Below are 23,730 nucleotides of genomic sequence, written 5' to 3'. Positions count from 1 at the left end.
GCAACGGTCCAATCGACCATGGTCGCGTTCCGTGGCCGGGGGTTAAAACGAACACGGGGTCCTCGTACCAGCGAAAACACACTCTTCGAGGAGTGTGGTCGTTCGAGCGCCGCCGATGTCGCGCTACAAGAAACGCCTCTTTTGGACTTTCCGCCGCCAATCGCCCTCGGGGGAGAAGCTCGAATCGTTCGCGTTTTAAATTCAGCTTTAAATTCAGTTCCTTCGACTTTTCATTTTTGTTCTCTCCCCGCCCCCTTCTCTCCTCCCCCTTTTTTTACCCCCCCCCCTCCTCGATACGCGGCGCGTAGATGGGTACGGGGGCTCTTAATGCCTCTCTTATTACCGCGCGCAACTATTGCCTTCCTAATGAACGCCGTAATTTATAATGCGCGGCGGTCGCTTTTGTCGGTTTATTGGGCGCGGAAACCCGGAGACTTCAAAGGCGTCCCCCTTATCACTTGTGTGTCGCACGTTATTCGAACGGCCGCCGTCGAGTTATCGATTTCGCCAGGAATTTTGCAATTCGACTATTTTTGCGCTCGTGCTAATTAGACGCGCCTAATTGCGCGGAGCTCGACAATCGGGTTAGGCCGCGCCGGGAGAAGGAGGGGGAGGAGAGGAGTCGTAAATCGCGACATTTGCCAAGTATCACCATTCGATAGTATCTGCTTTGTCTCCGCTTATCTTTTTATTATTCAGCGATCTGCCTTTCGGGATTTTGCACGTCGATATATGAAAGACAAGGAAACGAGCGGAAAATAGAGAACGATAATGCGACTTTAACGTCGACGTGGGCGCATTAAAATCACATTACCGCGCGCAATTGTTTTATGTTATTAAAAACGAATCAATATTCCATTACGGATTCAGCGATTGTGCGAAATGAAGGGAAATTCCTATCGAGCGAGGAACAATCGTCGCTGATCCCGAGAGTTCTCTCTTTCTCTCTCTCTTTCTTTTTCTCCGCTCCTTCCCTTCTCGCGGTGCAACTTTTTCTCGATGTGAAATAATTGACGCGTTTCTCCACCGTAGCGATCCCACGAAACGTGCGCATGTATAGATCCAACGGACGCGAAAAGGGGGGAAGAGGCCGTGAACATCAATGCGTCTCTCCGCGATGTGACAGACCGCATGTCCGTCGGCCGGCGACGGAAGGAGAGAAGGTGGAGTTCACGAGCGGTCGAGTGTTCGAAATCGAGAATACATCGTCGCGACGACAACAAGCGCGGCGGTGTGGGAAGGAATCTTAGTCGTAACGCGGACTACGGGGAGCATTATTTATTAATAGCAAACCCGATGATGCGCGCGCGCGCGTGCGTGCGTGCGTGCGTGCGTGCGTGCGGGTGTGCGAGTACCATCGGCACGAGGGAGTGGCGTGGCAGAGCGCCATGCTAGAGCGAGCGCAACGGCATGATGAATCGTGGAACGGATCCCTTGTGGGCCCCTCGCTGCCTTCCCCCTCATCCCTATCCCTTGCCGGGGTAACCGCTCGCGATCTTCCTTCTTTTCATTCGCCCGTCTCTCTCGCGCTCCCAGCCGCTCAGCCGCTTCGTCTCTCTCGCACCTCTTCGCGGTCCTTTGCCGCGGCGGCTCGCTCTCTCGCTCCTTTCCGCTTCGCGTCTTTCTCGTTCTCGCTCTCGCTCGCGCTCGTTCAGCGCCGAACACACGAACGCCGCGCTCTCGCGCGCACCCAAGGGACGTTGTAGGAGAGTGGACGAGCGCTTTGTCGGCGCCCGCGGCTGAGATCAAACGCACCGGCCGCTTTCCCCTCTCTTCTCCGCGCCGTAACACGACCGAGGCTCCACCGTTCGTCCGTTCGTTCCTCCGCTCCGACCTTTCTGCCTAGTCTCTCTTTCTTTCTCTCTCTTTCTCCGCGTTCTCTCTTCCTCGGTTTCCCGCTCAGTATCATCCGGCGAGCCTTCGACTTCGAGAGAGTCCAAGCAAAACCGACCGAGAGACGCCGGTTGGCCAGCGAGTTGTTCTCGCCGCGCTCGCTCGCGGCAAAACTGTATTATAGCCTTCTCCGTATCCTGCGAGGCGCGTCTCGGGGCCCTTTTCTCGCTCTTCCCTCCTCAAATCGTCCTCGCGATAAATATTTTCCTCGCCCTTTTTGACGCCAGTCGCCCCCGTGTCTATTCGCGAGACAAGTCTCATCCCCCTTCGAGTATCTAATTATCCGATACGCTACGTCCGGCTGTCATCTCTCCCCTTTTTCGCGGCCCCCCCCCCGAGGGTAATTGAAATTAACGCAGCATCGTCGCGTTCGGCTTCCGATTCATCTAAAACGCGAGAAGAACAACGTTGACGCGACTCTGTGGCTGTGAGATTGGAATTGTAAATCGGCATCGGTTTTGCCCCTGAGCTCTATCCGATGCCGCGCGCAGGTGAGATCACTGGCGAGATCAAAGCGTTTAGGCGAAAGCCGGGACGAGAGGAGGAGAACGGGGAGCGGCGATTGAGTTCTCGATGGTGGCACAGGACGCATCTGGAAATAGTTTATTATTAATAGATGACTCGAAATTAACACGCTGCGCGAGCGACGGGACGGGAGGGAAATGAGCGGGAGGGGGAGGGAGGGGAAAGCGAGAGTTTGTGCCGGCGTTATTTCGAGGCTAGTCTGTACCCGCGCGTTTTTGAAGCCGCGCGTTTTATTTCCCCTCACCGACGAGCCCTCCCCGACCCCCTCGCGTCTCTCTTCGTTCCCTTCGCCCCGCGGCCTACCCGGCGGCCGCGCGCACCGAGCCCCCATCCTGGACTCCCTCCGATCCCCTCTCGCAACCCTCGCTCGGTCGTCGTTTCCCTTTCCCTCCCCCCCCCTCCTCTCTTTCCCTCTCGCCACCCGGCCCGCTGCTCGTCGTTCACCCGGCCCTCTCTGCCGCCTCTTAAAAACGAGACTTGCCGCCGACTTTCCGACAAAGGAATAAAGAAAAGAAACAACTAGCCACGCTACTCGGCTGAAGATGGCACGGCAAACCGTACCGCAGCGTGGTATGGCGGGTTGAAAGAGCCTTTCTGTATAGGAAGTGTGAGGGGGATGCGTCGGGCCGGCCGACCGACCGACCGACCGACCGACCGGCCGGTCGTTCATCGGCGTCGCTCGTCGGGGACTCGCTCTAGGAAGCGGAAAACTCTACGCTACCAATGTGTGCAATTGCGTATCTCCTGGCTTTTCGCTTTTTTTTTTTTTTTTGTCCGTTCCCTCTCTCTTTCTTTTTTCTTTTTTTTTTCCTTTCGTCTCTTTTTATTTCAAAGATTTTTACGCATCACGTCCGCTAAAGTCCATTATTCGACTCTGGTATTATAATTTGTTTAAAAAATGCGACGATTTTATAAAGATTTCCTTTACAAGCAGCCAATTTCGTATAAATTCTTGAAGTAGGAAAATCTTTGAATTGCTTTTATCTTATCGGTCTCTTTTTATACGTATTTTAATATTAATTAATTGGATATTTATTATCGTGAATTGTCTTTTTCGTAAATCACATTTACGCCGTGAAACGTAAAAGGATGCGAAGGGATCAGGAAAAAGCATAAAGGTGCCGATGTGTATGTCTCTCGCGAGAACGTGTAATATTTAATTTCGCGCTCACGCAGTCGGCGCGGGACGTTGCATACAAAGGAGGCCGTCGTGTTTTTTGTCCAAGTTAATTGTTTCTCTTCCCTTTTTACTTTGATCGAGCGCGCCGCTAACAGTAGCGCACGGCACTGTTTAGTAGAACGTCCGCAAGAAGGAAGGAGAGGTGGAGGGAAGGAGGACCGAGGATGATGGGCGAAAGGTATCCCTTCGCGAGGGAGCCACCCGGAGGCTTTTACGGCGGCGGCGCCTATGTTTCTTCTGAAACACCGCTAGGAGATAATAGCGTGCGGGTACAGTCTCCAAAAAGAGTATCTCACCGATTTGACACGGGGCTCGAGCTTTCCGCGGCGGTATTGCGCAGCGCTTCGCGTACGGCGGCATCGGCGAATGTTAATAATAAAGAAGTGTCCCGGCGAGAAGAATGCGAAAATCGGAGCGTATTTCTTTAATTTGCCCGTCACCCGCTTTGCCCCCTTCCGCCCTTCTCGTTCTCCCCTTGCTCGCCCCCCTTTCTCCCGGTCGCCGGGGTCTCACGTCTCTCCCCGTCCTGACTGGGTGATCCATTGAAGCGTCGAAACAACACGGCCGCGCGTTGTGAACGATGACGTGCGTGTCGTCGACGTAAACACCGAAGTGATCTCAATGACGAGGGTATCGATTCTTACCGCAGAAATGGACCGGAAGTGCATGGTTTTCTCTTCCCCTTTTTTTTATCATAAATTTAATTTTATTGTTATTCTTATTTTTTTTTTTTTTTTTTTACAATTGTATGATTAAATTTTCCAGCGCGTAATTTTGCACGCGCGAAAAAGGTACAGGGTCATCATTTCCTACGCGAACGTTCCCGCAAGACGTGATGGCAAAATAACGAATTCAGGCTTTCGGTTATCGAGGCCTCGAGCACCGTCGTTAAATTTGGGCGATTACTATAACGCGTGATTACTATAATTCAGGTCAATTTTTCGAGATAGTGTTATATTTTGTGCCGGTGCGCCGCGCGAGAAGGTATTTAACTTGGCTCTTCTCTATTTATCATTGTAGTCGAGGCAGGCTCCGAGTGTCGGATAAATTAAAGTTTTTAAGAGAATATTTGGCGGCGTTTTACTAAGTATTTATATTTATATGAGGAGGATTTTATGCATCAAAGTCTAGTGGAAATAAAGAACTCTTTTTTTTTTATTATTATTAATATTTATTGTTACAATTTTTACATTAAGAAAATAATATTACAATTTTTTCAGGAACAATTGGATCAAATCATCACTTTGCTCAGGTACCAAAGGACTCTTACACAATGCCATGTGGGAAGTCTAAGAAAACATGATTCTTGACGAGGTAGCTCGGAAAATTGTCGGCAGTTCGACAGGCTTCTTCGCGCAGAAAATACGTGAGTCGTATATTTCATTTTGAAACTATCAATGTAATAATCTTTATTGACTTTATTCTTCTTCTCCGGTAATGTTCGAAGGTAGTTAATCAGTACGTCAACAGGATTTTTTTTCTTTTTTCCTGATGAAAGCGCGACGCAAGATAAATCAACGTCGAGTTCAATGAACGGAATCGGTTTTCGGAAGGCGGGCTTCATTTGACGTCCCGGAAGATAACGGAGGAGTCGATCGTCGCTCAGCGATCGACAACGAATTCACGTTAGCTTACAAGATTGACGGCACCGAGCGGTCTCTACTCGCTGCGTTGAAACTTGGAGTTACCGCAAAGTTAGTCCTTCCTCCTTTTTAAGCTCGTTCTACGCCATTTATAATTAATGATCCGCAGGAACAATCGAGAGATCAATTTAATTAATTGCGTTATTGCGTCCTCGACGATATTAAGACTTTTAACTCGTAAACTGTGGAGATAAAAAACAATCGCTCTGACGAATTACAGCTTGTCAGATGTGGACCCGATTTTCAGGAAAGTCGCCTGGAAAGAAAGAGGAGATCACTCTTTCTTACGTACGAAAATCACAATTAAAAAAAGAAAAAGAAGAAAATATAATCGCCCTGCGTACGTGATGTGCATCCATAATTACGTGGACAGAGTACTGTTACAGTTCTGGGTCGCGTAAACGGGGCTTCACGCCGCGCGAGGATTCTTGCAGGAAGGCGCGCGCGGCTCTCCAGCGGCGGCGAGCGGGTATGCAAAGGAGAAAGAGAAAATAAGAGGAGAAGAGGAAGAGTAGGTAGAGAGGTTGAAGAGCCGCCGCCGCGCGCCTCCTACCTTCGGGGTCCGGGTATCCTCGGCTCGCCCAGTGCCGAGCCGAGAAATACAGGCTGCCAGGCCAGGCCAAGCCGAGCCGAACCAAGCCGAATCAAGCCCAAGCCAAGCCAAGCCGCCTGCCTGCTTGGCTGACTGGTATGATGGTGGCTGCTGCTGCTGCGACGACGATGGTGCCGTGCCGACACTGCCTGACTGTGCCGACTGTGCCGACGGCGTGGTAGTGGTGGAGTTGAGCGCGGGTAGGTAGGGGAATTACGGGGAACGTGCTTTTAGGCGAGGACGAGCGACCGTAGTCGCGTCCGAGCCGCGAGAACGGCCGGGCTTTGTACCTGCGCGGAGTAAGAGGAGGCGGTGGCGGAGGCGGAGGAAGGAAGAGCGGTTTTCCCCGTGCCCGCTGTTTCGGGTCTCGACGCTGCGACGGTCTTCCCGGCTGTACCGTTTGTCTTCCGACGCTCACGAGCGGCAGTCGCTTCGCGACGAGCACGTGTGTACAGGGTGCGTTCGTTTCGCGACGACGACGTCGTTCGGTATTCTCACGCTCCAAGATTCGTGTGCGCGTACGTGGTTTCTCTGTGGCCCTCGCGGACCGCCGCCGAATGACAGACCGTGCCGCGGTGAGGATCGTTCCTGCGGGGATCAGCGCCTAACCGGAAGTACCAGAGGGAGAGGGTACGGCACCTCGCATGCGTCCAGGCCGGCGTGTCGGCAGTTACGGAGGAGGAACAAAGTGTGCCGCCGCCGCCGCCGTCGCCGCCGACTTGGGGAGCGCGGGGAGCTGGAACGCTGAGGGATCACGGCGATCGCGCCCGGCCCGCACACACGCACGCACGCCCGTACGCACGCACGCACGCATGAAGGTCCCATGGCTACCGGATTGGTAAAGTGGTGGCGGGCAAGGTTCCTCGCTGGCTACAGACCCTTTTCTGGTAATGATCGCTCCTTCCTTTCGGAACGCATGCTGCGATATTGAGACTCCCTGGCACTGTGCCTCGAATCGGCCGTGAAATAGCGGCGGAAAGCGTACAATGCTAATTGCAATCGCTGATAATTTCCGCCGTTAACGGATTCCCTCGGACGGAGCCTTCGCTTTTTAACGAGCCCAGGACGGGCTGGGTGAACGTGTAAACAAACGCGCGGGACTCTACACGCAGGCTTTCGGATAATTACCTCCCAATCGATTTCACGTGTTTCGTCGTTGCGCGACGGTAAATCGATTCGCCACAATTACGGTCCGCGGGTATCGTCAAGTGTAGTATTTGCTTAACACAATCGGGACGCTGATTGTGAAAAGCTAGTCAGGCGGTCAACATTTTGAAAATAGAAAAGAAATTCAATTTATCTGTCCGACAACGCGATAAGTTTTTTTTTTGTTTTTTTTTTTTCCCTACAAGTTTTTCTTTTTAAGATTACTCCACGATGTAAATACATGCCTGTCGAGATAAATTCCGAAGGGACGTGTCATTTATCGGTAAACGCTCGGAGCCGTCTCCTTATCAGGTACATTCCTAGAAGGCGGACTGTAGGAAAAGAAAGAAACGTCAGAGTTGAGTTTTAAATGTCTCGAGGTGATTTTCTTCTCGCTAATAAAAATACGTCCTTGGAAACATGACGTTTCTTGTATCGTCGCTCGTTAAAGTTTTAAGCAAATCTCGCTCAGGTAGAGCGACAGCGTCGAGCATACCTGAGGAAAGCCGGCCAAATGTCGTGGTTAAATAGCGACGGGTTGGAGAAAAGAAGAGGAAGGGAGGAGTTGGACGGAAAAATAGTGCGGAGGGAAGACAAAAGAAAAAAAAAAAAAAAAAAAAGGAAAGGAAAAAAAAGGGATGTGATTAGCACAGCGGTGGCGTTTGAGAGATCAATCATACTGCCGCGAGAGAATGACCGTCGTCAGTGATGGATAATGCCAAGATGTTATCGAGGTGGATACCACGTGGCCTTACGTCATACTTTTCTTAGCTTTCGGCCCCCGGCCTTCTGTAGCCCCGCGACGCTTGTCTCCGTAACGCGCCGTTGAAAATACCGCGGAAATTGCGGTGCGTGCGTTCCAGCGACAACAGAATCACAGTTTCCATCTCCTCACCCACTTCCCGTCGCGACTCCGACGCGTCTCAATTGCCGCACGAAACGTCTGCTTAAGTTTCACGTGGCAGCTAACGCCTGTTCTCAAACGCTTTACAAAAAGCTATTCAATGATGCATATTTGGGAAGATGAAAGTGCGCACGGAACAGCCGCGCGAGTCTCAATATCGATTATCTTATGTAATTGCGTGCCGAGATTATTATTATTATTATTATTATTTGATTAAGATAATTTTTTTTTTTTATAATAAATAACTCCGGAAATGATACGCGCGAACGAATTGATAGCGAATGAAGTAATAACGCAATAATATTTTTTAGTGCTAGAGAATGTTAAGACAATAGCAAATTGGATCGTGTGCAGCTTGGAAAGATGAACAATCGCTCATTGAGTCCGGCGGAGCTGCGAATATTTGAGTTTTCTCGTGCCTGGTAGTAGCGGGTATCAAATGTCGGAGATGGATGCGCGCACCTCTTACGCATACAGACGCAAAATACGAAACGCGTCTCCGTCGAGTCCGAGTTTAACAGCCACGTCTATCGCACATCCGCGCTTTGTGCCCGCTAGGTGGGACGAGTTTACGGCCCATTACACAATGCTTGACGATAAAACCGAAGCTCGCCGCGATTCAAGGCATAAAAGCCGAAATGCTGCTCGAGGCGAGGATACGCGGAATCCGAGAAACGGAACGTACCGCGACGTCGACCATTTTCATCCCGCTTACGGTTCTTTGTACGTTCACGACGCTGCGCGATCACAAATTTGCCAAAAATGGATAACAAATGTATGTTATACGATACGATAAAGTTTATCAGGACAACCCAGATGTCCGGAGTTACGCTCGTGATCCGACGTTGAGAATTGCCGTACGCGACGCTCGCTTTGCAGATGTTTGTGCTTGGTGATCAGTTCTAATTAGAAATTAATTAATTCCGGAAAGATTTGACGGCGGTCGATCGCGAGGATCAAACGCGGTGGTGATTTTTGTTTTTATTTATTTTAAATTTTTTGTTCAACGAGCGCCGAGATCGTCGTTCTCCGGAGCTTGGCAAGAAGTGGAAATCTCGCCGCTCACGTCGGTCGGAGGCGCGTAAAAACTCGCGGCGTCGAGATTCGATGGTTCTGGTTAGAATTCCAGCTGCTGCTGCTGCTTCTCCGCCGCCGGTTGTACCAGTCGCACCGAAAGGCTCGTTCCCCGCGCGACCGTCGGCGCGGGGAAGCGTAAAAATACCGTCTGTGCACGAAACACGCCACCGGTCGCGGATGCCGCGGCGTCTTAAATGCCGCCTTTTATTCGCTCCTCCGCTTCTCTCGGCAGCCCCCGAGGGCAGAAATCGCGATCGTGCGCGACGGGAAAGCGAGCGGGCGAGCGAGCGGCTGGAGAACGGCTTCCCGGATCGCGTTCCCGACTCGCGCGCCGCGCCCAATCGAGCCTTTGCACATCGATATGCATATAACAAAACTATGCCGAGAAATAATTCTTCCTTTCCAAGATAAAGAAGAAGAAACAAAAAGTTTGACAAAGTTTTTTTTTTATTCTTTTATTTGTACGTTAAGCGAGAAAAAATACGGTTGGATGAAGCTACCTCAGCTGCCTTTCAGTGCTTCCGCATAATGAGTTTTCCTTGTTACCTGTTTCAGTCGTAGGGACCAATACGGAGGGCAGCGATTCCGAGGAATTGCTCACGGGCGTCCCGACGACCTGCAACGTCTCGTCGCCACCGACTACGGAGGCCCAGCCGATTCTAATATCTCCCGTGGAGACGGCGCAGGTCGCGCCTGATAGCTCGAGCATACCTGCGGAACCTACCGGTAATGATGAACAGCCTACTTGCGGTACAACGAAACAGCTTAGTTTCGAGGTGAAATACTTTGCTTTATATATCTTGTTAGGGAATGACAACGTTGCGTTTTACTAGAAATTTTTAATTAATTTTACATGAGACTTTGGAAGATTAAATATCACAATTGCTTGCTGTAATCTCTTGCATTTCCTTTTTCATATCGATTTCAATGTCAATTTCTAAAGAAATATATTTTACATATATAAATGAAAAGAAGAACGTAACAATTTGTATCTTTTTCGTCGAGCACACGTAGATCATTTTCTCGTCATTAAGATCTGTCTGTTTTTTTTTTTTTCTTTTTTTTTCTTTTAACGCACCGTAATTGCGCTGTCCGCAATTATCGGCGTCACGCACCCGAGGCTGTTTTCTTTAATCCGAGCGACCCCGTTTCTCTCGTTGCAGGAATTCGAGTGCGACGTGTCGGTCGCGGAAGGTGACAGGAGACGGCAAGAGTTCTCTTTTACGCTGTACGACTTTGACGGGCACGGGAAGATCACCAAGGACGACATAGCCGGTTTGGTGACCACCATTTATGATACGCTCGGCGCCTCGATACAAGTACCGCCGTGCGGCAGCAAGACGATTAAGGTGAAGCTGACGGTGTCGCCCGATCAGCGGAGCAGCAGCAGCCAAGCGCCGCGCAATGCCGCTGGCACCTGCCTAAATGCCACGCAAACGCCACAGACCGCTGCACCGTCGCCCGGTCATCAACACAACTCGTCCTCTTGCTGCCATTTGAAGCACACCGCCCCGTGCGGCCATGCAGCAACCGCCACAGCCGCCACTGCGACCGCGGCACGGCACGGGGCGAGTAGAGTTCCTAGAAGGCGAAGAACGACGCGCTATCGTTGTCAGGTGAGGCCTACATTCCTCGAACCACGAATGTGAGCCACGATACGTATATACATCGTGCAATCGTCTCGACATCTAATCCCCGTGCGCGACAACCGAGATGCCAATTGTGAGCAGATGTAAAAATAAAAAGATAAACGTGATTCTTGTGTGTGTGAGTGTGTGCGCGCAAACGTTTTTTTTTTTTTTCGTAAAAGTTCTGAAAATTGTCAAAGTATAGTACAAATTATTTTTAAAGCTGTTTAGTACACTAGCTGTTTGAAAGTTTATAAATGAAACTTACATGATTTTATTTGATTAAGTATAACTTGCGCTGTTTTTGATATGTTACAATGAGTGTAATTGATTTAAATTTGTGATTTCAAATTGCATTGCAGACTGAGAGAAAAGAAGTGGATACTCGCAGCGAGGATGACGATGAGAATGTCCGAACTAATCGAGTACAGCAAGAGGAGCTGCGTAAAAGAGTCGGTCCAGTGCCCCATTTACCATCTCCCTATTCAAACAGCTCGGAGGGTGATGTGAGCGATGATAGTGACACTTCCCCCGCGTTCTCTCCATTAACACCGCTTCTTACGACGAATGAGAGGAAACGCAGCGGCGCCCTACAAAGGCAACAATTGCTGGAGATTATTCAGGCCAATATGGAAAAAAATAATCTCAGTTTTCACACATCAAGGTGAATTAGTTTGCTATCAGTAAATGCAAAATAAGTGCATATTAAAATATTAGAATATTAATTTTTATTTAACAATATACTTTAATATTCTCGAATATTATATTTTATTTAAAAAACTTTTTTTTATTTAACACGTTTTTCTTGCTTATTTCGAAACATTACAGAAAGAAAAATTTTATAAAGATATTTCGACTACCTGCCGGTATTCATTAAATCTATTTTTTTTTTTTTTTTGGTCTGCAGGAAACGGCATCAAAACGAACAATCGCGCATTCCATCTCACAGTCCCCATTTAGAAAACTCGAATCACAATAATCAAGATTGTCCCACATCTTTGGAGCCTCGTCAAGTGAACTATCACAAACCTGTCCGGGAGAGTACTCATCAGTCCGCGTCGTTTCCCAAGACGCCGACCAAATCGCGATCGGCGAATCTCAGAAAGACGCGGCACGCGACACCGAAGAACAACGCGACGCATTCCTCTCCCCAGACTTACGCGACGTATTCGCAGATATTGAATCGCAACATGCTCGCACCGACGACGGTATACAACGACACCCCGCAGCACACCGTCACCAACGTTCATCGCAACATCGTTAACGTCGTGCCCAACAATAATCAGCAGACGGCTAATCAAACGATTACCAATAATCATAGTAATTTGCAACGCAACGACGCGCAATTCGTTCATACGCAACAATGCGGCAGACCGAGCAAGAAGCATCAGTTAAAGCACGCTACGCGGGAGCAGGATCAGGCCCGAGCGATGGCGCAAGTCGTGCGTTGGCTCGAACGTGAATTCTCGCAGAACGCGGTGGCGGCCACGTCCAACCGAAGGCACGTTCACGAGCATATTCACCATCACTATCATCACTATCACCCCGAGGCCCTGGTTTAATCGGTAATCACAAATTATTTTAAGAGTTTCAGGTTCTTTCGAAAATTGTTATGATATAATGGAATAAATTTTCGAAATTCTTCGAGGTATAATTTTTATCTATATTATCGTTATTCAGAAAAATTATTTAGCAGTTCATGTTGTAAATTTGTTTTTTTTTTTTAATTATATTGCAAAGGTTCGACATAGCGCGTTTTTTTTTCTGAACTTTTGTATGTAACATTATTGATTATTTTGGGAAATCGTGTACCGCGTATCGTTTACTGAATCTCTAATTTGCCGCGCTGGTTAATTTAATTTTTTTAACATGCATTTATAAGCAATGAGATTATGCAAAACGCGATTTTGTTTGCAAGTGAAGAATAGCACTGCAATTTGCTCAAAGAAACTTTTGTGGAAGACGCGCGCTCGATGTAAATTACATGTTATTTGCGCAGGTGTTCTTGAGCAAAGAGATATAGTTACTATAAATCTCAGGCTTGCGATTTTACATGTATCCACATGGTCACACTATGATAATGACGAAACGTCACTCGATTAGGCTCGTAGTTTAGTAATAAAATATGTAAATTATATATTTGCGATATTTTCCGGAATTGAGAAATGGTACACGGACTTTCGTGCGCTATGAGACAAAATTTTTTTAGATGGTTATGGATGGAAAGGAAAAAGAATCCAGTCGCTCTTTCTCATTCAAACACGATGAAACTATAACGGCTACTCATTGCGTTGTACATAGAAAATATCCCAAAGAGCATTTTTCAGTATACAAGCGTTACAATTAAGGAAAATGGTCTAGCATCGTAACAAGTTCGAAAGATGAAGAACTCCAATGCGAATGTTCCTTGTAACCGGAGAGTTGTTATAGTCCTCTTTGTCGAACGTAGTATTCCTAGAAAATCTCAGACACGACTTTGACGGTACCTACGTCCGTACAGTCAAGCAAACGCGCAATTTCGATAAATAAACGCTTGAATCTCTTGTATACAGGGCGTTTCACCTTTGTTGAGTTTATATTTTAGTGATGGATATTTTCCTTGGCAACTTTCAAAATTCTGTTCGGAAATATGAGAGCAAATAAAAGATGAAGAGCGATTGAAAAAAATTTATTTAATTAAGTAAGTCTTAAGGCTTGAAAAATATTTTTTTTAAAAATTGAAAGATTTGTATAATTAGGAATAGATAAAAGATAAAACATTTTTATTCCGAAATTTGCCATTAAAGAAAATGTTACTTGTGGTGATGCACCCTGTATATCTTGCTAGTCCTACATTACGACAAATAACGCTCTTTCATTATCCGCGAAATGTAATGGATATTTGGAAAGAGAGGGACAATTGAGTTCTTACTAGTGCCTTGTAATCTAGAACTCGTTTGGTACTTGTGGAATATTGGTCTTTGCTTTATAAAAACTCCTCTTTTTTTTTTTTTTTTTAATATTTATATTCCTTTTACTTGTCGCATGAACGAAGAACTGTCCTCTGTGAAAGGACAAGTCGTATCTTTTATTTTTTTATTTTTTTGGACTGTCAGTTTTGCCGTTACAAACCCGTTGCCAAGAATTTCGCTGGTTGAATTGCACGCTATTAATGTAACGTGAGCAGCAGGTATACGTGCGTGGATGAATTTATGAAATCGACAATATTTCTCAATCGGGTGTCGCTGCGAAAAAGTATTACGATTACCTTTAGGGATAGCGAATCAATATTACTATTAAGGGTAGTTTTAAGACTAGATAGTTTACATTGACAGATGTAAGGGTCCTAGATAATTACGTTATGGGACATGTAATTTTATATATCGATATTTTATAATCCCTGTAGATATTTTCTGTAACTTTTTTTTTTCTATTGATATTTATTAAAACACGTTTTTTATACTATGCTTTTCGTATTAGATTGTTGCTTGGCGCATTCTCACATATCCCGTGGGAAAAAGTTGATGAGGATTTATTAAAAAACCAATCGGTGAGAATCTAAATGGAAGCTAAAATAGAAGAACAATCGGAGTCAAGGTAAAACACAAAAAAAAAAATAATAAAAAGGAAGACTCATCCGCAGTATTTCTGGACGTCACTTTATTATACATATATAACCAAAGGACCTTTGTACAAAACATCTTTGTGTGCCTGCATGAATTTTTTCAGACTCGCCATCGAGAGAGTTGCGTGAACCGCAAGTGAAACTAATACACATCTCACCCTCTATTCGATCGCAAAATGCTTAATCTTACTTTTACAGTTATCGTAAGAGACAAAACAACTTTCTTCAAAATCAGAGGAGAAGAAACGCCTCCCCCTGGGGGTGGGATGGGGAGAAAGGGAGGACGTTTCCCTTTTTCTTACAAGTATATAAAAGTCTCGCTACTTAAAATCGCATTGGGAGAACGCGCGAATCGCGCCGATTCGCGCGAAAACTTCGGATACAAGCTGAGAAACTTATTCAATCCGCAGTTAAGTCAGTTATCATATCGTTCCCACATTTTTTTATTTTTTTATTAGACCATGTTCTTTTTAACACGCCGGAAGCTGTCGCTGATCCTGTCACACGTAAACGGACGATTCTTGCGCCCTTATCTTATTTTTTTTTTTTTTTTTTCTTTCACCGACAAACGATCTCATCTTCGTGCCTTTTCATTGCAGTTGTAAGATCCGCACACGCAATTTTAATTCCGATTAGAAAATTCGAAAGTTTTTTTTAAGAATGGCAACAGAATACGTGGTCCTTGATAAAGTTTTAATTTACCAATCGTGAGAGATATTCGCAAGTTGAAGTTTAAAAAAAAAATTATAATAGTAAGATTACGTGTGTTTGATCATTCAAGAGTTTGGTTCATTCACATGGGAGAGAAAGCAGTCTATCAAGCAACGAGAGATCTCGCAGAACCGATTCGTTAAGAACGTCCGGTCGAAAATATCGTATACGTTGTGTTCGAAAATGAGACTCGTCGCGAGGACGATGCGAGTCGCGGAAGAACGCAAAGAGACACGGTGCGAGAAAGATATGATCACTTAGAGTCCTATCGTACGCATATACCACGAACGATATATGTCAACGAATATATACATCGTACAGTTAGTTTATTTGATTACTTTAGCAAACCAGCATCCGAAGCATTTTATATATATTTAATAAGAGCTAACGTTAAGACACTTAAACGTTACGCGAGCCGAAAAACGCTCAGCCCCTTTTTGCGTCCAGTCGCAATTGATTTTGACTCGTCTCTTCGGATGCGAGCGATTTCGTTATCAGCTATCGGAGTGCGAGCTTAAGATGAAAGATTGAATACGTGTGAGAACGAAAAAATTCTTGGGCAGATGAGTTTGCCTCTTTCTCCGAACTGAGGGAGAAAAAAAAATTATATCTCGCGCGACATCGAATTAAATTTCAACAAAATTTAGTTGCACCTAATGAGGGATGGAAAACAATCTCCGGATGATTGTGCAAACGCCGAGCGGCGCGTCATTTATTATCACGTCGACAGTTATGTGTCTTCGCCGTTTATTGATTGCACATTTCGCAGACGGTCGGCGCTTGCACCTTTCCTTCAGCTATCTTGAAACAAGATAAAGAATAAAAAAAAAGAAAAAAGAAAAATGCATTAAACGGTCTTAAAGCAAAATCAAGCAATAATAAGATGAGCAAACAGTTCTGCGTGTGTGTATTGTTATTAGAATTCTTTACTTAAATTTATACAGTATGCCTTGTATGCGTATATTTCTCAAATACAATGTGCAATGGACCAAGTATGACAGGATTGATATCTTACACGTGTATGCGTGTCCCATCTCGAGAATTAAAAATTCCACCTTAACCATTTAGTTATAATTATATCGTATTCTATCTTCTTTTTTTATTTTTTATTTTATTTTATTTTTTTTTTTTCGAGCAGAGGTCGATATGCCTGTTCCTTTCCGTTCTTAAACTGCGTGTCTGCACCCAACGTACAAGCGCACATATGATCGTCGAGGAAACAATAAGCGATTATTAAGAGAAACGCGTAAATGCTAAATGAAAAGCTGGCGTTCGTGTGATACGTGCTAAGCAAATTGCAATGTGATCGCCCTAATTTCACTCGGAATGCCACTCGAAAGGAACGTCCCTCGGGTGGTTAACACTCGTATGCACAATTTTGATTATCTAATCGCTTTATGTACACGCTTTATGTCCTGACGAAATTAAGCAAGAGAACGACAGTATTTTAGCGCTCCGATGTATAAAATACATATGTCCCGACACGGAATCCTAATTAAAGAAATTCATTCTCGCAGTAAACATACAGATACTTCGTTATCAATGCTCGAAGCTGCCGACCTCTCAGAATATTATAAATAATCTATTTGCTTTGCAAGATTCTCATACCTCTACTGTCATAGTGTATAAAAAGAGAAACATACATGTCTCATTACACATTACACGATCAAACGATATACGTTCCTAACGGTTTCTTCACGAGAAAAAAGAAAAGTACACTGACACAAGCTTACGTTCTTCGCAACAATCGTACAGAATATAAAATATGCGCTATATTAAAATATATGTAAATTTATATAAATTTGGCGAAATATATAAATCATAACTGTGTCTAACGTACGACATTAAATGTACATTTATCAGTTTTTAACCTTTAATGAGAAAGGAGAAAATTAAAATTAACATATATAAATCAAAATTTATACAAGTAAAATTCAAAACTTATCGTTCTAAATAAGTATTGTTTCGCTTTCTTCTAAAAATTACACCTACGTAACTAAAATTGTAATAATGTGGCACCACTCTCTCGCTTTCGTTCGCTCTCTCAATCTCTTACGAGCCCTGCGATTTTACAACGGGTCGTCACAAGCAAATTAAAAAAAAAAAAAAAAATAAAAATTAAAAATAAAAGTAATTAAAAAAAAAATAAAATAAAATAAAAAACCAACGAAAAGCAAGCGCTACTTTCCGCTCGCGAATCTCTCGCGAATCCTTGGCTTAGCAAGGAGACAATTCAGGGCACTTCTTTACTCTGCCTGTCTTTATATAGGCGCTGGACCATTTTTATGTGCTACTTTTTTCTTAACAGCAAGGATTCAGCATAATGTACAGAAATGTATTGTACTTAAAAATCCTTTACCGATCGTTCGACCGAGGACTGACTCGGGGGATCAGTAATACTTGAGATTGTTCTCATTTTCTTTTTCGACACTATTTTTTCCCATTTCTTTGTATCTTTCTTTCTCTTTCTCTCTCTCTCTCTCTCTTCCCCTTTCCGTTTTACAGAATACATATAACTTCTACCTCTCCCAGACATGTATATTTGTACATAGTATATATCATATCCAATGGAAAGTGTACATTAAAATTAACTGAATCACGTACGGTTCACTCACAACATCAAAAATAGACTATTGCAAGAGTGCATTAGTATGTGACACCCTGTAGATTAGTTATTACTCAACTCAAGGTACCATTTTCTCACACATTCCATGACTTTCTTCCTCCGAAGGAGTCTGAGACGTAGACGATATGTACAAATTTTGTATGATATCACAATATATCGCTCGCGCATAAATCTCTGAGTCACTTTTTCTTAATTTTTACTTTGCTTTTCTTTCTTTTTTTTTTATTTTTTTTTTTTTTCAAATGCGACTTGACGAATCAGAGATACAAGTCGTTGATCCCGTATCGTTGGACTATAATATTATCGCAGCACATGATACATTTAAGAATCTTGAGATCCGTACATATATATGCATATATTACATAACAAATTGATTGCAATTTTAAGTGGTGTACCACACGTACATATTGCCTACGATACAGACTCGGCTGTAACTGTAGCATAAAAAAAGCAACGATTAAGTTAATTTTATGCCCGACCGCGTGGTTTCTTCCTCGGAGAAGCTGCTTCCTCGGTCGAAACAACGCCGGTAGTAGCGGCCACACGCTTCGGACGTCCTGCTACTTTACTCGATTGCTGTGTGGTTTGAGCAGAACCTTTAAATTTAATTTTACACATTTGTACTTTTTTAACGAGTAATGCAATTTAAGCTTTAGCCAATTGAATACACCTTTAAACATAAGGTATATATTTATTAATCGGGCTTAATTTGGATTATTTTTAAGTACTTCACGAAGTTGTAGTTAACCAATTGTATCTTTAACAAAATGTTATTTCTAACATTTAACGCGTATGAAACATTTCTTACCTCCAGCTTTTGTTCTTGAAACTCCTCTGGTGCCATTATTACTTTGTTGCTTGCCGTTTTTTTTTAGATCTAGTTTCTTCATTTCTACATTATTTTTGGTATCCACTACGGCGGAAACGTTGCTTGCGAGATTAGTGGTGGTAGTTGTTGTAGTAGTAGCAGCAATAGTTGCAGGAGTGCTAACAGCAGTAGTAGTGGTGGTGGTAACTGCCGTACCAGTCGTATTAGTAGTCACAATAGACGTAGTTGCGGCTGTAGTAGCAGCAGTAGTAGTAACAAGATCGTTGTCTAAACTATTGCCGGACTTCGTGCTTCTGTTTAGCGCTCTCTCCGCCCTGCTACTACCTTTCGCGACAGATTTAGCAATCGCCAATGCCTTGACCGATCGTTTCTTCGCGCGATTCGATTTGGGTGTTTTCTGATTTCGATCAGCTTCTTCCTCGTCTCCTTCATCATCCGTAGAGTTTCCGGTTCGCTTAGACTTTTTACGATTCGGCTTCTCGCGTAGAGCTTTTCTTCTCTTCAGCTGCGACTCGTCTTTGTAAAGTGACAGATCCACTATAAAAACAGAAATATATTACGATTATTCGCATATAAATTTATTATAAAGATTATAAAATTATTAAATATTATTATATATGATTACGATTACTCACATCCATCAGGATGTTCTTCCGTAACTCGCGGCTTCTCAGATACACCAGCCTCAACATCAATAGCTCGTTTTAAAATATTTTCTGTGCGTAGCAGCTCTATTCTGGTCAACCAGAATTTATGTTTATCGACCTTGTTTAGGTTCAGATTTGTTAATATACAGTCAAAATCTGAAAATTAAGCGACAAAAATTAAGAGTGCATTACATCTTATAACAGGCAATGGACAAGTGTATAGCAATGTATACAATAAAAATAGTGTTTGCGATAATACCTATGGTATCATAGAAATCAGGAGAATAAAATTCTCCATTGGTTTTATCTTGAGATAGCCAACGTATGCGGATACGTCTGCTCGATTTATAAATGTTCTGCATCGCTTGACAAACATAGAAGCTTCCTTCTGCATTTCTCACAGCCAAAAATTCGCTCCTAATAGTAATTATTTAATCATTAAGTCATGTTCAAAAACAAAAATATTAAATTAATATGCCTTTTAAAAATGGAATGCTTACTTATAGAACACGATGAGCTTGTCGTCAGGAGCTTTGGAGCCAGGAGTTTTATTGAGATTTTTAACCAGTAAAGCGATCTCTCTCTCTGGTAACGGGCTTTGATAGGGCTGTGTTTGAATCCGGTTTCTCTTAGGTTTACTTGCTCCATCAGTAACTACAGTGGATGCTACTTTCAAATCTTTCAGTTCTCTAGATTTTCGTTTAGTTGTCTTCGGAGAGGTAGTGACTTTCGCCTCGGGTTTATATGTACTTGTTAATGTAGCAGTTGCATTGTCGTTTGGTACTTTTAAACTCTGATTAGCGGGTTTCGCCTTTGGAACTTCATTTTTTACTTGTGGATCTTCCGGTTTATGTGGAGATTGTTTTATATGTACAGAAGTATTAACGGCTTTGCCATCTGATTCCTTTGATCCATTATTTACAGGAATCTTCTTTTCCTCAACCTTATTTTGTGCCGGTGTACATATCGCTGCAAACATAAATATAATTGCATAGAAGTACAATATAATCCTTAAATTTTCAGGTAAAATAATTTTTAATACGAGTTAAAACAAGAAAAAGAAGAAAATATAATACTTACGAGAATTCAGTGGGAACTCTATTAAAGATGAGATTAGCACCTGTTCCGACTGCATTTCGCACGGCTGTTCTTGAGCAGGAGTCTCGGGACTCAAGTTGTTGTTCCTGTTGGATTCATTTTGTTTCACAACAGCAGGCACGTCTTGCTCAGGTTCAGTTTTTGTAATCTCAACGCCATTCGGAATCAGTTTCTCAGCCTCTGGCTCCTTTTCCATGTTGCTGCCGGTGTAAGGTGGGGTTTGATATACCGATGGTCTATGATCTTGCACCAAACTGAGTGGCTGACTAGGCGGCTGTAGCGTGACATAGCTCAGTCCACTGCCAGTCAGGGGCTTCATTGATCCTGACTCTGATCCTGGTACCACTTTCTGTGCCATGGCATTTATGGGAAGCATCGAATGGCCTGGTAGACTACAGCAAGGTAACCTGAATAACATTAATATTAATATTAAAACATATTTACTTTTAATTGTAAAAAAAAATTTTGTTTCCCATTTACATATATAAAATTAGCAAGACCCCAATTTCAAGATTAAACTATCTTTTTCAATTAGCTTGTTTATATTATGATACTGTATCGTTAATTATTGCACTGTGAAAAATATTAATAGTTCACAGTACAATTGCAAGAAAATCCAAACCCTGCACAACAGAGTCACTCAATATTTACTCTGCAATTATTTTCTGTATTCAACGAATACCCCGCTAATTAAACCGAATACGTGATGAGTTTAGTATCTATTGCTATTCCTGAACATATCGAAGCAATTAAGAAACGGAGGGGAAAAAAAGTCGCATGATAATAAAAGTTTATATAACATAATTATCATCATGAGTACATTACGAGCACTTTTCCGTATATTTTTAAAGCGGGACGAATATCTGAGTGTTCACCGTGAACGTAATCCGACGACGAAAAGGGGGGAAAAAAAAAAAGAAAAAAAAATGGAAACGTTTGTTTCCGCTAATAGTCGAAGAACGCAAGGCAGGGGAGGAAAAACGCAGGGAGAGCGAGAGGGAAAGCGAGGGGGGTGGCGAAGGCGAGAGAAAGAGAAAGAGAGAGAGAAAGGAGAGAAAGACGGAGAAAGAAAAAAAAGAAACGCGAGGAAGCGGGCGCGTGGCGAAAAGCGGCGAGGAAATCGCGAAAGGCGGGATATGAAGCGAGTGGACACGAGGGGGGCGGGTGGAGGGTGCGGGGCGGGTGGGGGTAATTAAAGGAGTAAACATAAACACGGGGCGAATTTTCGCCGCGGGGACGCAGCTGGCGGGACGAGGAGGCGCGCTCGCTCAGCTCGTTGCGTTACCTGCGATTCTACGATGGCGGGGGTGGGGGGCTGTGTTGGCCGTGTAACAGGAATCCGTCAGCGCGCACACACACTCACGCACTCGACACGCACACACAGACACAGCGGAGGGTGCCTCTGGGAGGTTGACCGCCCGGCCGCTCGGTCGCGCGGCTTTGCCAACGCACACACAAACACGGGTTAGTCCGCTCGCTCGAACGCTTGGCCGGCACGCAGGGAGCCCCGTCCCACGCCTATCATTTCACGCGGCGTGCACGCGCCATAGCGGGCACAACGCGACGACGTAGCCGACGTAGGCGGGAGCGGCGGCGGCGGCAGCAGCACCGGGTGGACGCGAGTTAGACGCGCACGTTTCGTCAAACAACAGCACCGACAACGGGAGACGAGGAGCTTTCCGCGCTTCTTCGACGATGGCCCTGGCTTTACCAACGGGAGCGAGCAAGAATGCCAGTCGTTAGATGGCGTCGGTTTCCCCCCCGAACACCATGCGTGATTCGACTCGGTCCGCGTCGCCGTGCGCGTCGATTGGTCAACCAGCCCTGCCAACCGATACGTCGTCCGAACGTTAAAGCGTGATACGCACCGGCTCGCGACGCGCGCGCCGACGTTTCTCAATTTTCACGACACTCGACCGAGTCGATTTAACCTGTCAAGTTCCGACGCTTTGTGTACATTCTACGCTGACCAACGCTGGCTCCGCTTGCTCCGATCACCCGACCGCCGTCGGAGCTTTTGTCCGATTTGAACCAAGCACACCAGGTAATTTAATGAAACTCGATAGTTTATTAAATTGATACTTTAATATCTAAATAATTGAACTTGTATTGGCGAGCATAATCGTCAAGTATTGAAAAGAATGTATAAATGTATGTATATATCTTTTTAGAATTACATTTGTATAATTGTTAGAGGCAATTTATATAGATTTAAAATTAAAATTGACAGATTCATGATGAACATTCCACCAATTCAGCAACAGGGTGGCATGGGGGTGGGCCAAATGGGACAGCCAGTAAATCCTCAATTATCTCAGAATCAGCAGCAGGCTCAGCAGACACAGCAGCAGCAGGTGCAACAGCAACAACAGCAACAGCAGCAGCAGCAGCAACAACAGCAGACTCAGGATAAGCTAGATAACATCTCTAAAGTAAAGTCCCTGGTTGGACCCTTGAGAGAGTCACTGGCCATAGCTCTCAAAACTGCTGCACAGACGTTGCATCAAAACAGCTTAGTCGACGTCGGTACCATGAAAGGCATAGAACAGCCGGATCATCGTTTCAATAAGAACATGGAAGAATTTTACTCCATCTGCGATCAGATAGAGCTACACCTAAAAACATCTGTGGAATGTTTATCCCAGAACTCGAGTTCAGTCCGATATTTACCAATGTCCGTTATAACAACTCGCACTGACACAGTCAGCACTCAGGAAGGTCCAGCATTGTCTTATCCACAGTTTCTGAATACGGTGCGCTCGCAAGTGCAATACTCTACCGATATTCATAATATGCTCATGTCCAACGCCCGTGCGATAGCATCTGGCGATCAGTCTTAATTTCTGTAACTTCTAAAGGAACTCTGTCGAGTGCTGGAATGATAAACGTTAAGGAAAGTCACCGGGATGAGCGTTTGTGATGTAATAATAATTATACCCTTTTCCTTTTTTCTTTTTTACAAAGATATTGTTATTTAATAAATTATTTTCAAATTAAAGTATACATATTGTTAACAAAATGTAACTAATGTATCTAGGAGATATTTAAGTATTTTTTTCGCATATTTCTAGGCCTAAGAGACGCATGTAGCGAGAGGTTTAACTTCTATTTAAGGCATTTATTTTTAGATACGTTTGTCATATAAATAGCAGTACGGTGTATGTACTTTCACGAAGAAAAATCATTAATTACGATCTCGACACCTACACAAGCTGCGAAGTATTTATTACAAATTGGAAATTCCGCAGGCGATATAAATCATCATTACCCGGGACAATCTGCAAATCTTGAATCAGTTGCGAGACGTATCGAAGGCACGATCGCGAGCTGCTTGGTAATATGTAACGTTAACGTCTCATTAAAAGAGACCGGCGGAGGGCACGTTTGGTTCCCTCTTCCTCCACCCCCTCTCGCTCCCCTATACCGATTAACGTCGTGCCGAAAATTCGCACGTATCGGCCGATGGCCGGTGCGATAAACTCGGAAGCGCGTTCGCGTTCCGTAACCATACGGCCGCGATTAGCGGTCACGTACGGCGCGGAAATACGGAACGGGTTCGGAGAGGGGCCCCGGAAAGGCGTGCAGGAAGCAGCTCCTGTCAGTTGGATTGGTGTTTTGCAGCGGCGC

General features: G+C 44.6%; 3 protein-coding genes across 5 annotated transcripts; 2 read left to right on the top strand and 1 right to left on the bottom strand.

Annotated features, from left to right (window-relative positions):
* Nucleotides 1-6,006: 6,006 nt before the first annotated feature.
* On the top strand, nt 6,007-14,126 carry Nkd (naked cuticle). 2 transcript variants are annotated; one of them, XM_070670353.1, is made up of 6 exons: nt 6,008-6,720; nt 9,516-9,736; nt 10,124-10,576; nt 10,951-11,252; nt 11,496-12,153; nt 14,048-14,126. In XM_070670353.1, exons 1-5 carry the CDS (start codon nt 6,657-6,659, stop codon nt 12,148-12,150), a joined length of 1,695 nt encoding a protein of 564 aa, XP_070526454.1. In that variant the 5' UTR covers nt 6,008-6,656; the 3' UTR covers nt 12,151-12,153; nt 14,048-14,126. The 2 variants fall into 2 exon arrangements, with proteins under 2 accessions (XP_070526452.1, XP_070526454.1); XM_070670351.1 differs by lacking the exon at nt 14,048-14,126 and having other exon boundaries at nt 6,007-6,720; nt 11,496-14,032.
* Nucleotides 14,127-15,793: 1,667 nt separating this feature from the next.
* On the bottom strand, nt 15,794-21,581 carry LOC139110487 (probable replication factor C subunit 1). Of its 2 annotated transcripts, none has more exons than XM_070670302.1 (7): nt 21,389-21,581; nt 20,086-20,510; nt 19,506-19,974; nt 19,265-19,422; nt 18,994-19,161; nt 18,338-18,895; nt 15,794-18,125 (listed from the first exon to the last, which is right to left on the bottom strand). In XM_070670302.1, the coding sequence occupies exons 2-7, from the start codon at nt 20,477-20,479 to the stop codon at nt 17,998-18,000; spliced, it is 1,875 nt and encodes a 624-aa protein (XP_070526403.1). In that variant the 5' UTR covers nt 20,480-20,510; nt 21,389-21,581; the 3' UTR covers nt 15,794-17,997. The 2 variants fall into 2 exon arrangements, with proteins under 2 accessions (XP_070526403.1, XP_070526413.1); XM_070670312.1 differs by having other exon boundaries at nt 15,794-18,105; nt 21,389-21,580.
* Nucleotides 21,582-21,859: 278 nt separating this feature from the next.
* LOC139110600 (mediator of RNA polymerase II transcription subunit 29-like) lies at nt 21,860-23,101 on the top strand. Its single transcript, XM_070670462.1, has 2 exons — nt 21,860-22,147; nt 22,334-23,101. The coding sequence occupies exon 2, from the start codon at nt 22,338-22,340 to the stop codon at nt 22,941-22,943; it is 606 nt and encodes a 201-aa protein (XP_070526563.1). The 5' UTR covers nt 21,860-22,147; nt 22,334-22,337; the 3' UTR covers nt 22,944-23,101.
* Nucleotides 23,102-23,730: the final 629 nt, after the last annotated feature.

This window comes from Cardiocondyla obscurior, linkage group LG02 (genome assembly GCF_019399895.1).
Source record: "Cardiocondyla obscurior isolate alpha-2009 linkage group LG02, Cobs3.1, whole genome shotgun sequence".
In the NCBI taxonomy this organism is placed as follows: Eukaryota; Metazoa; Arthropoda; class Insecta; order Hymenoptera; family Formicidae; genus Cardiocondyla; species Cardiocondyla obscurior.
Note: the sequence above shows the minus strand (reverse complement) of the source record. Positions and strands in the feature narration are given on the sequence as shown.